Here is a 14,545-nt window from a genome sequence, read left to right as displayed (position 1 = left end):
ACACTTTTCCTTAATGCCCAAGAGAAGATGGAGGACACCTGCAGAACAAGACTTGCAATTATTTAAGGCAATGCTTCCATTTTCAGCAACAATATCACCTGGCTTTGCACCATGGGAATGTAATTTGTTTAGGGAACGACATGGCCACTAATTTTTTATTCTACAACTTGAGTCTTTCGTGAATATTCATTATGAACCTGCTTTATTTCTTTTCAATTCTTCTGTAAACTTACTTCAATGAGAGATAAAGAAGTCTTTGAATTTGTGAAAATCCATTTTGACACTAGTCCTTTACTTCTGAGGACACAAAGATCTTATATAGATAAAATGTGTCAGTCATTTAATGCATCCCAGCAACTACACAAACAAAGGAAAGAATCTTCTGCAAATACAAGGCATTATCTCAACATGACAAATCTAGTTTCTGAAAAGTGGTTTCTTCAGTAATTTTCATGTGAGAACCTCTCAAACTAAAAAAATGTGCATTACACAGCAATAATTAGAGGTTATTTGTGCCATTGCACAGAATAACATACCTGTTTTTCACTCCAGATGCTTCTGTATAACCATGACTCCACACAGCTGGTGTACCAGGTGCCTCCCCAACTGCAAAAGATGTAGAGGACTGATCTATCTTGAAGCAGCGAATATTACTAGAATGGACAAGGCAAGTGAAGAGAGGATAGAATTGAGAGGAGAGAAAATATATTTAAAAACTATTAAACCACTTTTTACATTTAAAAATGCTTTTCAAAAAAAAAACAGTGAAGCTCATTTCTTCCAGAGGAAATATTGTGGTTTTGATAAAAACGGCCCATTAAACTTGAAGCACAGAAAGCAAATAAGGCAAACAGTTCTACTTCATGTGATATGAATTACTGATGGTTCACTACATTCCTTATACTGTACTATGGAGTTTATTTCATAATCATTTATTATTAGTTTATACAAGAGAGATGCAAATATAAATAAATCTCAGATTTCGTTCATGAAGACAGCTTTGCAGTGTGCATGAATTTGTTCTCTCAATGTTTAGGTGATACTTTAAGCTCCCACTGCTGCAATGATCATGATTTAATTGAATGTTATTCACGCTTGACGTCCTGCTTTGCGGAAACTGCCAAAATGTTTGGCCTGGAAGTCAGCCTGAAGAAAACTGAGGTCCTCCATCAGCCAGCTCCCCACCATGACTACCAGCCCCCCCACATCTCCATCGGGCACACAAAACTCAAAACGGTCAACCAGTTTACCTATCTCGGCTGCACCATTTCATCACATGCAAGGATCGACAATGAGATAGACAACAGACTCGCCAAGGCAAATAGCGCCTTTGGAAGACTACTCAAAAGAGTCTGGAAAAACACCCAACTGAAAAACCTCATAAAGATAAGCATATACAGAACCGTTGTCATACCCACACTCCTGTTCGGCTCCGAATCATGGGTCCTCTACCGGCATCACCTACGGCTCCTAGAACGCTTCCACCAGCGTTGTCTCCGCTCCATCCTCAACATCCATTGGAGCGCTTTCATCCCTAACGTCGAAGTACTCGAGATGGCAGAGGTCGACAGCATCGAGTCCATGCTGCTGAAGATCCAGCTGCGCTGGGTGGGTCACGTCTCCAGAATGGAGGACCATCGCCTTCCCAAGATCGTGTTATATGGCGAGCTCTCCACTGGCCACCGTGACAGAGGTGCACCAAAGAAAAGGTACAAGGACTGCCTAAAGAAATCTCTTGGTGCCTGCCACATTGACCACCGCCAGTGGGCTGATATCGCCTCAAACCATGCATCTTGGCGCCTCACAATTTGGCGGGCAGCAACCTCCTTTGAAGAAGACCGCAGAGCCCACCTCACTGACAAAAGGCAAAGGAGGAAAAACCCAACACCCAACCCCAACCAACCAATTTTCCCCTGCAGCCGCTGCAACCGTGTCTGCCTGTCCCGCATCGGACTGGTCAGCCACAAACGAGCCTGCAGCTGACGTGGACTTTTTACCCCCTCCATAAATCTTCGTCCGCGAAGCCAAGCCAAAGACAATTCACCAAACAAGACAACATTTCTTCAATTCTTACATCAGAAGAAAAATTCACTTAGAAAGGATATAAAAATTATCTGCCAATTGAATATCTGTTTATCCACATCAATAAAGTTAATTTATTTTCAATGCATCCTGTATTTTTCACACAATAATTCCATCCTCAGTGAAAATAAGTAATTTAATCACACGGGAGCTCTTTAAGTTCAAATGATTGGATATATCACAAGACTGACTCGTTACAAAATATGAAATTGAAATGTGACTGCTTACTTCAGCAGCTCCAGTGTTTTGTGATCCAGGACCAGTCTGGGATTTCCAGTCAGGTCTAATTCCTGCAGTTTCAGAGGCAGATTTTCAGGCAATGTGATTTCATTCAGCTCATTGCAGCTCAGGTCAACACACTGTAGAAAGAAGCAGACAGGCAATTAATCTGGTTGGATTCCCATTCACCAACTTTCTGATTCCCATATTTACTGAATTGTGCATGGTTCTATTAGCTTCTGTCTAGCCAAGAATCCAGCAGATTTACGAATTGTACTCTTGCACAAATTGAATGCTGTTAAGCTTTCTTTCTCTCTATTGTACAGATGAAGCATCAAAATTAATTCTAGTTGAGTAGACTGGTAAAATAATGTGTCATCTCAAAAAAAGAGCAACACATTTTCAAGTTAAAGCTATTAATTGTACTTGTCAATTGCTTCAGTAAAACAGATTTTATTACATGTAATTTGTGAGTATTGCCTCATCAAAGTATTTGTCCAGAATAGTTTTACCATTGTTGCATTCATAAAGAATTTAAAAACATTTGTTTTAAAAATAATGAAAAGTTAATGATGTTGGCCTTATTGGGGGCATGTAGATATAAAGAGATATTATTAAAAAAACAATTCCACTTCAAAGAAATCCAAACTGAACTTCTCCCTTAATTTAATTTATTCAACTGACAAGCATGCTTAGTAGAAAGGCTTTTCAATTTAAATGAAACAGTTATTAATAGTCTTCTTGGGAGCTATTAAAGAAAGCTCCTCTTGCAGTAGCTGTTTTATTTCAGATGATATGTTCAAATCCCTGTGCCTAATCCTGCAAGCTGACCTGTCTCAGCATCAACTTCAGTTATTACCATTGTGATATGACATAGATAAAATTAGGATTTCTGTGAAATTAAGAATATCCATATCCATTCAGATTATTTTTTACCTTTAGAAATGCAATATTTCAAAGCCCATTTAAGGAAACCTGTTCAGAAAAAAATTCATAATAAGATCACATTCAATATGAAGAATTGATTTTTAGACACTTCTTCAGGTTGTCACAAATCAATTTATTATACTGAGCCACCACAAGCTCAGTATTTCAGATATGCATTTTGACAGACTGAATTTCACAAGTGCTACTTCAATGAAGAGGGCCACTCTTTCCATGCACATGCATGCTTGGATAAGCATTCTTCATTGCTTTCATGTCTATGTGGATTTCCTTTGAATTGCAAACTTGCAATTTTCAACCTTTTTGCCATGATACAACAGACTTTTAAGGGTACACGTCTTTCATTTCTAAAGCTATTTGTCATTTAAATAAAAATCAAAGTTACAATAGGCAGGCTCCAATAAAAATAACTATCCACCAATCTGCCTGCTGCTCTTCAATTCATAGCTATTTCGAAGCAAATGATCAAAACTACTGCAAAAGATATACTGTAATTGAATGTTGATACAACTTTCCATTTAAATAGAGCTCTCTTAGCTGGACCATGACGTTATATCAGGAAGTGCATCAAGTATTACAAATGGCAGAGGGAATGAGAGGGGAAGCAACAGAAGGGGGGGGGGGGAAGGAATGAGGGGAGAGGGAAAATGGAGGGGGAAGGAAGAATGAACCAGGGGAGGGAGGGATGAGGGGGGTGGGATGGGGTGGAAAGAGGAGGGGGGAAGACAAGATGGTCTCAGCTCTGAACAACAGCCTGGACCCCAGCCACCTGCCCTCCAGAATTCCCCACCACTCTTGTCCCACCAAGACAACCTGTAAATTGGAGGGGCAACACTTAATTTTCTGTCTGGGCACTCTCCAACTGGACAGCATTAACATCAAATTCTCTGGTTTCTGCTTGCCTACTCTCTATTCTCCCACCTTTCCCTTTTTTCCTCCCCCTTCCCTCTCAATTCACAGAGCTATCCCTCTTCCCCATTTGCTGGTGTGCCCTCTGTCCAGTATCTACCTTTTACCTCCTGCCTTTGGTATTGTGCTCCTTTCCATGCCCCTCCACCCCTCACAATTCTGTTCAGGCGCCTGCCTACATACCTTGATGAAAGGCTCAAGCCCAAAAGTTTGGTTATGTATCTTTATCCTTGCTATATAAAGTATGCTGTTTGACCTGCTGAATTTCTCCTGCATTGTCTCTTTTATAGTGTCTGCTAACAGCACACAAGAGGGTGAACCAGTAACTGACTTTATTTGAATTTCATGCACTGCCTTAAGAGTCCGAGCCACTTCCTGTCTGGAACGCGTTGGTCTGTGGGAATGATGTCAGTGTGTTGTGGAGTCACTGTCTTCTCAGTGCTACATGACCAGGAAGTGGCACATTGCCTAGGCAATGCTTGTTGCCAAACGTGGGCTTCTCCTGAGAAGGGAAGAGGGGCTTGTGCCATCTTGCACTAACTGATTGGGGCAGTGTTTCAGCTGCACAATCACTTGGCCCGCTACACTAACCCCCCACCAGAATTGCTGCCACCCTTTCAGCAAGTCACAGTACTGTCTTTAGACGGGCAGCCTCTGTGTCTGACCTGGGGACCCAGGACAGGCAGGGCCACCCGTCAATGTCCAGGGTGAAACGACACCATCGCGCTGCAACTCCTTGAATGGGCCTTTGTAGGGGCATTCCTTACTGTCCTCTGCGAACAAAAAAGTAGGTTGACTGCAGATCTGCAGGGACATGGCAGGGTGGAGAGCCATTCCTGGAAGGTGGCAGAGTTTTTGGTTTAATCATCTGTTCTCTTAACCACTGGAGGACATGTAAGGCACTAGATTGGGGGCTGGAATGGTTGATGTGAACATTCCCTGGGATGGTAAGCAGGGAACTGTACACTAACTTGACAGGCGACGTTGGCAGGTCTTCTTTTGGTGCTGTGCGAATTCCCAACGGCATTCATGGGAGTTTGTCCATCTAATTCGGACCGTGTAGTTGGGCTTTCAGGGCTGCTTTCAGATGGCAGCGAAAGCATTCAACGAGTCTGTTTGCTTGAGCATGATAGGCCATGGTGTGATGTAAATGGCTGCCGCAGAATTTGGCTAGGTTTGACCAAAGCAAGTAAGTGAACTAGGCCCTTCAGTCCAAGGTGATGTGGGTCAGGATGCCAAAACGTGCAACCCAACTGGAGAAAAAGACTCTGGCGCAAGTTTCTGTGTCACACATGGGCAGAGGTTCTGCTTTTGGCCAACGGGTAAAACGGTCAACTATTGTGAATAGATTCTGCATACCTTGGCTCACGGGGAGCGGGCCAACAATGTCCACGTGCACGTGGTCAAAATGACATGGCACCGGGGTGTCTATGAACTTTGGTGTGCTAGCAGTCCAAACAAGTCCTAGCCCAGAGAGTGACGACATGCCACATGAACAGCATACCTTAACGAAGGGCGAGACAAGCTGTGGATTTGGTTGAACACATGCCGCTGCCAGGTCGCGGGTAGGATGGGTCTAGGAAAACCTGTTGATATGTTGCACAGTAAAATCAGGCTCTCTGGTGAAGGACAGAAATTGCTAATCTTAAGGCCAGTGATGGCAGTCCGGTAGGCCTGGGCTTCAGTATCCTCTGCCTGGTCCATGGCCAGTTGTGTAACATCGAGTCCTGAGATGGCAGAGATGGGTGGTCTGAACAGTGCATAGGCCATAACATTAAACTTGCCTGCGATGTGGCGAATGCCAGTTGTATGCTCCGAAATATAGGAGTCGTTGTTGCCTCATCAATCATGCGTCTGAGACCTTGCAAGGTGCAGCAGTCAGTGGCTTGTGGTCTGTGTAGATGACGAAAACCCTTCCTTCTAACATGTACCAGAAATGTCATATTGCCAGGTAAAAGGCCAACAGCTCATGGTCAAACACACTGTATTTGAGTTCTGGTGTCCGGAGATGTTTGCTAAAGGTGGCCAGGGGGTGCCACTGGTGAGCCAGAGATGTGGCATCCGCTAGTGCTGCTTTAATGGCCTGGAATGCTTCATCAGTTTCGTGTGTTCACTGGAGAGCCTTGTCACCGAGTTTGATGAGGTCAAATAGAAGTTGCATGAAGGTAGCTGCTCCCGGGAAGAAATGATGATAAAAGTTCAACATCCCTAAAAATTCCTGTAGGCTTTTGATGGTGCTCAGCCTGGAGGAACACAGAATGGCTTCTACCTCATCCAGCAGTGGCGTCGCACCCTCACGGGTGATAGAGTGTCCAAGGAAATCAATAGTTTCCAGACCAAATTGGCACTTAGCAGAGTTCACCATAAGTCCGAACTCCAGCAACCTTTTGAAAAGGTGAATGAGATGAGTAATGTCCCGGCTGGTGTTGGGGCTGGCAATGTCATTTAGGTGGACAAAGATGAAATCGACATCTGTAATGGAGGATTTAGACCAGCTTATGCAAGAAGGGATGCAGTTGCATCAGAAGACATAATCTAAATTCCACTATGGGGCCCAGGGATGCATATGAATCAGTAAACATTACCTAACTTCCACCATGAGGCCCAGAGATGCAGTTGTCTTTTGTTGGTCGCAGACTGTCAGGAGACCTTGAAGATAATTAAATAATTTGTTCAAAGAGATAAGATCTGAAGTAAACAACTTTTGGGTAATACAAGCCATGGTCCCACTGCTGAAGTTTGAGACTCTCCAAGAGGTGGCAACATCTCTCAGCAAGAAGAAGAACTTCAAGATTCCAAACCGACGTCCCAGTCCGGGGAGGTGGAGAAGCTGCTACTGGCGCCCAGACAACCTACTACAAGTGTGCAGTCGTCGCTTCGCTTCGGCAGTTGGGACCAGTCCAGGCATTGATAAGTATAATTGGGAAGGGCTTGGATATTGTAGTGTGAATTCAGCTTTAGATTTAGTAATAAAGACTTGTATAAACTGAACTGCTCTCGGTGTGTGTGACCAATCTAAAACGAACAAAGTGAGAGGTAAAAGTTTACCCAAGACAACATCCCTGCCGACCACGTCCATGAGATGCTGAAACATTTGGACTGTATTCTTTAATCCGAAAAGCATCCGGAAGAACTCGAAGAGGGTTAAAAGTGTAATAATTGCCATTTTTGGGATATCATTAGGTTGCACCAGAATCTGATGATATCCCTTGATGAGGTCCACTTTTGAGAAAACCTGGCTGCCCTGGAGCCATGTAGCGAAGTCATGGACATGTGGGATAGGGTATCTTCCTGGGAGTGTAACATCATGAGCCACTTGTAGTCGCTGCACAGACGCCAACCCCCTGAGTTCTTCTGGACCATGTGCAGCGGGGATGCCCAGGGACTATTTGAATGGTGGAAGATCCCAACTCCTCCATGGTAGCAATCATGGTCTCGGCTTGGAGGAGTTTGTCTTGTGGGAGGTGCTGTACCCATGCGTACACTGGTGTGGTGGTTTCGATGTGGTGCTCCATGCCAATGTGCTGGTTTAGCGTTGTGGAAATTGAGCACCAACAGTGATGGATACTTGGCCAGTAAAAGGGTATATTCATTGTGGTCCAAAGCATGGATTCCCAATGGTAAAAAGGAATGTTGTACTAGCAAGGGGTTATGACTGGAAAGCAGTAGTATTGACCAAGCAGTATCTGTTCATGTCTACCAGGAGCTTGTGTGCCTGGAGGAAATCAGCTCCGAGCAGGGCTTGACCAACAGACGCGATCGTACACATCCAACAGAAAACAATTCCAGCAGCATGGATTGTGACCAGATGAGTGCAAAAACTTGGAAAGGAAGAGCCGTTAACTGCCGATAGAGGGAGGCCCTTGGGATTGCGCTTGAACTCGAAGTACGTAGGCGGGATGAGGCTCATCTTTGGTCGACTAGGAAATCCCTCAGTGTCTGCTGGTCCCTCAGGTAAAGTAGGCCTTTTATGCATGCCAACCGCCGAGTCCACTATTAGCAGCCGACCTGTTTGTTTCCCGTCGCCATGCTTGACTTGGCATTGGAGTACAAGCACGGAGGGATGCACCACCAGGCATTGCGGCCCCATCTGCGGAGTAGAAACAGTAATTGCTCCGTTTGTCTGAGCATTTGTTACGTTGTAGTTGGGTCGCGGCTACTGCTGGTGGAACCATGGAGGGGAAACCCCTGGCCCAGGGGCTGAGCCAGAGGTACCGACGGCGTAGATTGGTTGCATATGTATCGAGCTCTGCTATGGGGTGTGGAAAAGCCTGTCTGCTTCCTTGGCTACCAGGTGCAGTGGTACTGAAGTCCATGTCTGATATTGTTGAAGAAACATGCGCCGGTAGCTTGGAGAGGATCAGGGCCTCAAACAAGAAAGAGTTGGGGTGCCCATCAGCTAAAGCCACCATCTCATGCACGAGCTTGGAGGGGTTTCTATCACCCACGCCTTGCATATTTGGATGCGGTGCGCTCTTGCTGACTGAGTTCCACGGAATCGAGGAGGAAACATCCAAATTGTTCGTACTTACACTCCATTGGAGGATTTCCACGAAGGAGCTTACTTTGGCTGCGGTAGCAGCGTCCAGAGCGGTGACAATGTGCCAGAATTTGGTGTCCTTCGAGACAATGCCTCTGACCCGGAACTGGGACTCGGCCATTTGTAACCAGTTCCTGGGCTTGTTGGCCCAGAAAGGTGGCAAATGCATGCCCACTGCATTGGTCACAGCCGTGGTAGCGACTGTAGCAGTAGTAGGATCCTGTAGTGTTTGAGGTGGGTTACAAAGACATTGGAAACTTCGGGGTCACCACTGTAATGTCTGCTAACGGCAGCACTGCTGAAATGAAATACATCCACACACACAAGGGTGAACCAGTAACTGACTTTATTTGAATTTCACACGCTGCTTTAAGGGTAAGAGCCACTTCCTGTCTGGAATGCATTGGTCTGTGGGAGTGACGTCAGCATGTTGCGGAGTCACTGCCTGCTCACTGCCGTGCAATTAGGAAGTTAGATGGCCCCCACGCCATCTTGCACCAAACAACTGGGGTGGCGATTCGGCCCATCTAACTGTGCAATCTCTCAGCCCGCTACACTTTCTTGATCTCAAAATGCCTCAACATATGATCAGTCTCCACATTAGGTGCCTATCACTGTCATTGTTCTCTTTGGTAAACTAAATGCAAAGCCCTCACTCACTTCCTCTTAACTCCAAGGCCAAAGTGGCTTTCATATTCCTTCAGAGCCCTGTCTGATGGTAGCTTCCTGAAGCTTACACGTCTTTTTAAAAAATTATTGACCTCTCTCGTCGTCCAAGATTCTCTTACTTTCCCATCCTTATTTTTCCTTTGCACTGGAACTTGCCCATCCTGGACTCTAATTCGTTGGACCTTAAACAACTGCCACTTCTCACTTGTGTACTTGCTCGAGAACAGTTGCTCCCAGTTTATCCTCTCCAAGTTTCTGTCTAATCACATACTAATTTGTCCTCCCCAACTTAGTATTTTTCTACAAGGCCCAATATTTCCCTTGTCCATAGCTATCTCGAAAATTAAGGAAGAGTGATCACTATTCCCAAAATGCTCCCTAACTGAAACTCCAATCACCTGGCTGGGCTCATTTAACAATACAATCTTGTATGGCCCCTTGTAAGGCTATCCACATGCGGCTTCAAGAAATTCTCCTGGACACATTTCGCAAATTCTTCTCCATCAAAGTCTCTGGTACTAAGGACATCCAAGTTAATATTGGGGAAATTGAATCCTCCCACATCAGCAACCCTATTCCTTCTGCAACTTTCCATAATTGAGCTATATAGGTATCTGTTTCACCATCTCCCATAGCCACTGGAAGGCCTAAAACCAAATCCGATCACAGGGTTATATTTTAGGGCTTTCCTATTTCTGATCTCGATCCACAGTGCCTCAGTGGTCGAACCTACTATTTTATGACCTCTCCAAGTGTAGCAATGACACTCACCCTGAGATGCAATGCTACCTCTCCACCGCTTTTGCTCCTTCTCTATCTTATCTGAAACAATGAAACCCAGAAACAACGAATTGTCTATCCTGTCCCTCTTGCAGACATGTCACTGAAAAGGCCACAGCATCATAAATCCAAGTACTAATCCTGGCTCTAAGTTCATTTGCCTTACCCATAATACTCCTTGCATTAAAATAAACACAGGTCAGCCCATCAGTTTCACTGTAACCGTTCACCTGGCCCTTCCTGTCCATCCTTTCACGTTTGCTTGCCATTCCACCAAAATCTCAATTTGCTGCCCTGCTGCTCAAGTTTCTACCTCCCACTTCTCTAATCAAGAAGGAAAATGGAATACTTGTTACTAGAGGAATCGAATTAAGAGCAGGGAGGTTCTGCTGCAATGCTACAGAGTCCTGGTGAAACTGCACCTGGAGTAAAGTTCTGGTCTCCTGACTTGACAAAAGATAAACTAAATTTGAAGACGCTGCAGAAGAGGTACACCAGCTTGAATCCAGTGTTGATGGGGTTAGCCTATGAGGACTATTCTCAATGGAATTCAGGAGTGTGGGGAACTCATTTAAACATATGAAAGGAACAGATAAGATAGGATCAAAATAGAGTTGGATAAAATAGGAGAGAAATTAGCAGAGGCATTTATATATAAATGGGATTCAAAGTTAATAACCGTGTGAAAGAAGAACCTTTGTTGAAACATTTGATTATTATTTGGAATAAATAATGAAATTGAAACAAAAAGTATATTACTTAAGACACGTTGGATTCAAAATAATCTTATACATTTTACTAATCAATTTTTAAATACATGGTTTCATAAATGCATTAAAAATATTGAAGATTGTTATGAACAAAGTCAATTGATGTCATTTCACTAGATTCTAAAAGGACAATGAGCGTAGGGGCACCTTATGTGAATGCCCATAGTATTAGAAATAAGGTTAGTGAACTTGAGGCGCACATCAGTACCCAGGCATATGATTTAGTGCCCATCACAGAAAGATGGTTGCAAAGTGGGCATGATTGGGAATTATATATTCAAAGGAACCAGGTAATATGAAAAGATAGACAGGAAGGTAAAGGAGGTGGGATGGCACTCTTAATTAAGGATGAGATCAGGGCAATAGTGAGGGACGATATAAGATCTAAGGAGCAGAATGTTGAGACCATCTGGGTGGAGATTAAGAATAGTAAAGGGGGGAAAAAAAATCACTGGTGCGAGTTGACTATTGCCCACCAAATAATAACAGCACAGTGGCACAGGCAATTGACTGAGAGATAGCTGAGGAATATAAGAACAGAACGGCAGTTGTTGTGGGGGACTTTAACTTCCACATTGGGAAAATCAAGTTGGTTGAGGTAGTTGGAGGATGACTTCATAGAATGTATCCATGATAGCTTTCTTGAGCAGTATGATAAGGAACCAACAAGGGAGAATGCTATTTTAGATCTACCCATAATGTGCAATGAGATAGATAAAATTAATGATCTAGTAGTTAGGGATCCTGTTGGGAAAAGTGATCATAGTATGATTGAATTTCTCATACAGATGGAAGGTGCAATGTTAGATGTATTATGCTTGAACAGGAGAGACTACAACAGGATGAGGGAGGAATTGGTCAGTGTGGACTGGGAGCACAGGCTAGTTGGCTGAACAGATGAAGAACAGTGGAAGACTTTCAAAGAGATTTTTCACAGTGCTCAACAAAAATATATTCCCATTAAAAATAAGGGCAGTAAGAGAGAGAAGAGTCAGCCTTGGTTAACTCAGGAAAGAATGAAATTAAAAGATCATGAGTAGTGGGAAACTTTAAAAGGCAACAAAGGACAACTAAACAGGAAATAAGGGAAGGGAAGAAGGAGTATGAGGTAGCACAAAATATAAAAAAAAGACAGCAAAAAAAAATTATAAACATATAAAATGGAAGAGGATGGCTCGAGACAACATAGGTCCCTTGGAAGATGAGAAAGGGAGATTGATATTAAGTAATGAGGAAATGGCCAAGGCATTGAACAGATATTTTGTGTCAGTCTTCATAGTGGAAGACATGACCAGCATGCCAAAGAGTGGTTTAGGGGTGTGAAGGGAGGTGAGGGCCTCGATAAAATAATTGTTACAAAAAGAGACAAATCCCCTGGTCCTGATGGGATGCATCCCAGGGTACTGAAGGAAATGGTGGGAGTTATAGTCAATGCATTGGTAGTCATTTACCAAAATTCTCTAGATTCTGGGCAGGTCCTGGCAGACCAGAACAGAAAAAGTCATGCCCCTTTTTAAAAAGGGGTACGCAGGCAGAAGACGGGTACCTATCGGCCAGTTAGCTTAATGTCTGTAATGGAGAAAATGCTTGAAGCTGTCATTAAGGCATTAAGGATGAAATAGCAAGACATTTAGAATGAAGGGGTTCCATCAGGTAGATGCAGCATGGATTCAGAAATGGTAGGCCTTGTTTAACAAACTTGCTGGAATTCTTTGAGGATATAATGGGTGCGGTAGATAGAGGGGAACAGGTTGATGTTGTATATTTGAATTTCCAAATGGCATTTGATAAGATGCTGCACAAGAGACTTATCAATAAGATACAGATGAATGGAATCAAGGGAAGTATATTGGCGTGGATTGAGGATTGGTTAAATGACAGAAGGCAGAGAGTCGGGATAAATGGGTGTTTTTCTGATTGACAGATAGTGGTAAGTGGGGGTGCCGCAGGGGTCGGTGCTGGGTCCACAGCTGTTCATCATTTACATTGATGATTTGGAAGAGGGAACAGAGTGTAGTGGAGCCAAGTTTGCAGATGATACTAAATTGAGTGGAAAAGCGAATTGCACAGAGGATGTGGAGAGGCTGCAGAAGTATAGAGTTAGGTGAGTGGGCAAAGGTCTGACAGATGGAGTACAATGTAAGTAAATGCGAGGTCATCCACTTTGGTAGGAAAAATAGAAGAACAGATTATTATTTAAATGGTGAAAAACTGCAGTATGGTGTCGTGCAGAAGGACTTGGGAGTGCTTGTGTATGAATCGCAAAATGTTGGGAACAGGTTATTAAGGCAAATAGACTGTTAGCCTTCATCGCTAGAGGAATTGACGAGCAGGGAGGTCATGCTGCAACTATACAAGGTACAGGTGAGGCCACACCTGGAGTACTGTGTGCAGTTCTGGTCTCCATTCTTGAAGAAGGATATACTGGCCTTGGAGGCAGTCCACAGATTGATCCCGGAGATGAGAGGGTTGACCTACGAGAAGAGACTAAATTTCCTGGGATTATATTCACTTGAATTCAGAAGAATGAGAGATCTTACAGAAACATAAAATTATGAAAGGGATAAATAAGACAGAGGCAGGAAAATTGTTTTCACTGATGGGTGAGACCAGAACTAGAGGACTCAGCCTCAAAATTCAGGAGAATAGATTTAAGATAGAGATGAGAAAAAAATGTTTCCTAGAGAGTAGTGAATCTGTGAAATTCTCTGCCCAGGGAAGCAGATGAGGTTACTTCATCAAACATATTTACGGTTTAGTTAGATAGATTTTTACATTCAAAAGGCATTAAGAGATATGGGGAAAAGGCAGGTCGGTGGAGTTGAGTCAATGATCAGATTAGTCATGATCTTATTGAATGACGGAGCAGGCTCGACAGCCTACTTCTTCTCCTATTTCTTATAGAAGGAATAAATATGGAATAACCTGGAATGCTCTTTTTTGTTATCTTCAATTGAGAGGATATTTGCGGGAAAAGTTAGGTTCAACGATGTTTTTACTGGTTTGTAGTGAGCTGGAAACTCTTATTAGGAATGGTAATACTAAGAAATGAACTTCTCCAATGTACCTTAAAAAGAAATGGGTGGTAGATCTAAACATCACAATTGATGAGGAAAAAATGGTCAGATCTTTGTCGAGACTGTATGATAAACAATATAAGTGTAAGGTGTAGATTAATTCAATATCATTACCTGTATCAATTATATTTAATGCCACAAAAATTAAATACAATGAAATCAGACTTATCAGATAAATTTTTTAGATGTGGTGAAGAGACAGGAACTGTTTTACATTCTACTTGGCCATGTTCTGAAGTAAGGCCTTTTTGGGTGGACTTAGGAAATTTTTTAGAACAAATTACAGGTACCATATTTCCACAAAATATAGGCTTGTATTATTGGGAAATATAGAAGGAACAAGACCTAAATTGAAATGATCAATGGACCAAACAAAATTTGTTAAATATAGCATTAGTAGGGGCAAAGAAGTATATTGCAGTGTCCTGGAAATCAGGTGCATATTTAGTATGGAGAGATGGAATGCAGAAATTCAAAGTTGTATTCCTTTGGAGAAAATTATATACAATTTAATTACCTTTATACACTACCTTCTTGCAAATTTGGAGCCTGTA

General features: G+C 43.0%; 1 protein-coding gene across 2 annotated transcripts in view; it reads right to left on the bottom strand.

Annotated features, from left to right (window-relative positions):
* Positions 1-14,545, bottom strand: part of phlpp1 (PH domain and leucine rich repeat protein phosphatase 1) — a 186,697-nt gene that overhangs the window by 18,585 nt on the left and 153,567 nt on the right. For both annotated transcript variants that reach the window (XM_069910973.1, XM_069910981.1), the window contains exons 13-14: positions 2,311-2,441; positions 537-653 (exon numbers count right to left, since the gene is read on the bottom strand). In XM_069910973.1, coding sequence (XP_069767074.1) covers positions 537-653; positions 2,311-2,441 — 248 coding nt within the window. The remainder of the gene's footprint in view (positions 1-536; positions 654-2,310; positions 2,442-14,545) is intronic.

Source organism: Narcine bancroftii, chromosome 1 (genome assembly GCF_036971445.1).
Source record: "Narcine bancroftii isolate sNarBan1 chromosome 1, sNarBan1.hap1, whole genome shotgun sequence".
Taxonomy (NCBI): Eukaryota; Metazoa; Chordata; class Chondrichthyes; order Torpediniformes; family Narcinidae; genus Narcine; species Narcine bancroftii.
This window is presented reverse-complemented; position numbering and strand designations above follow the sequence as displayed.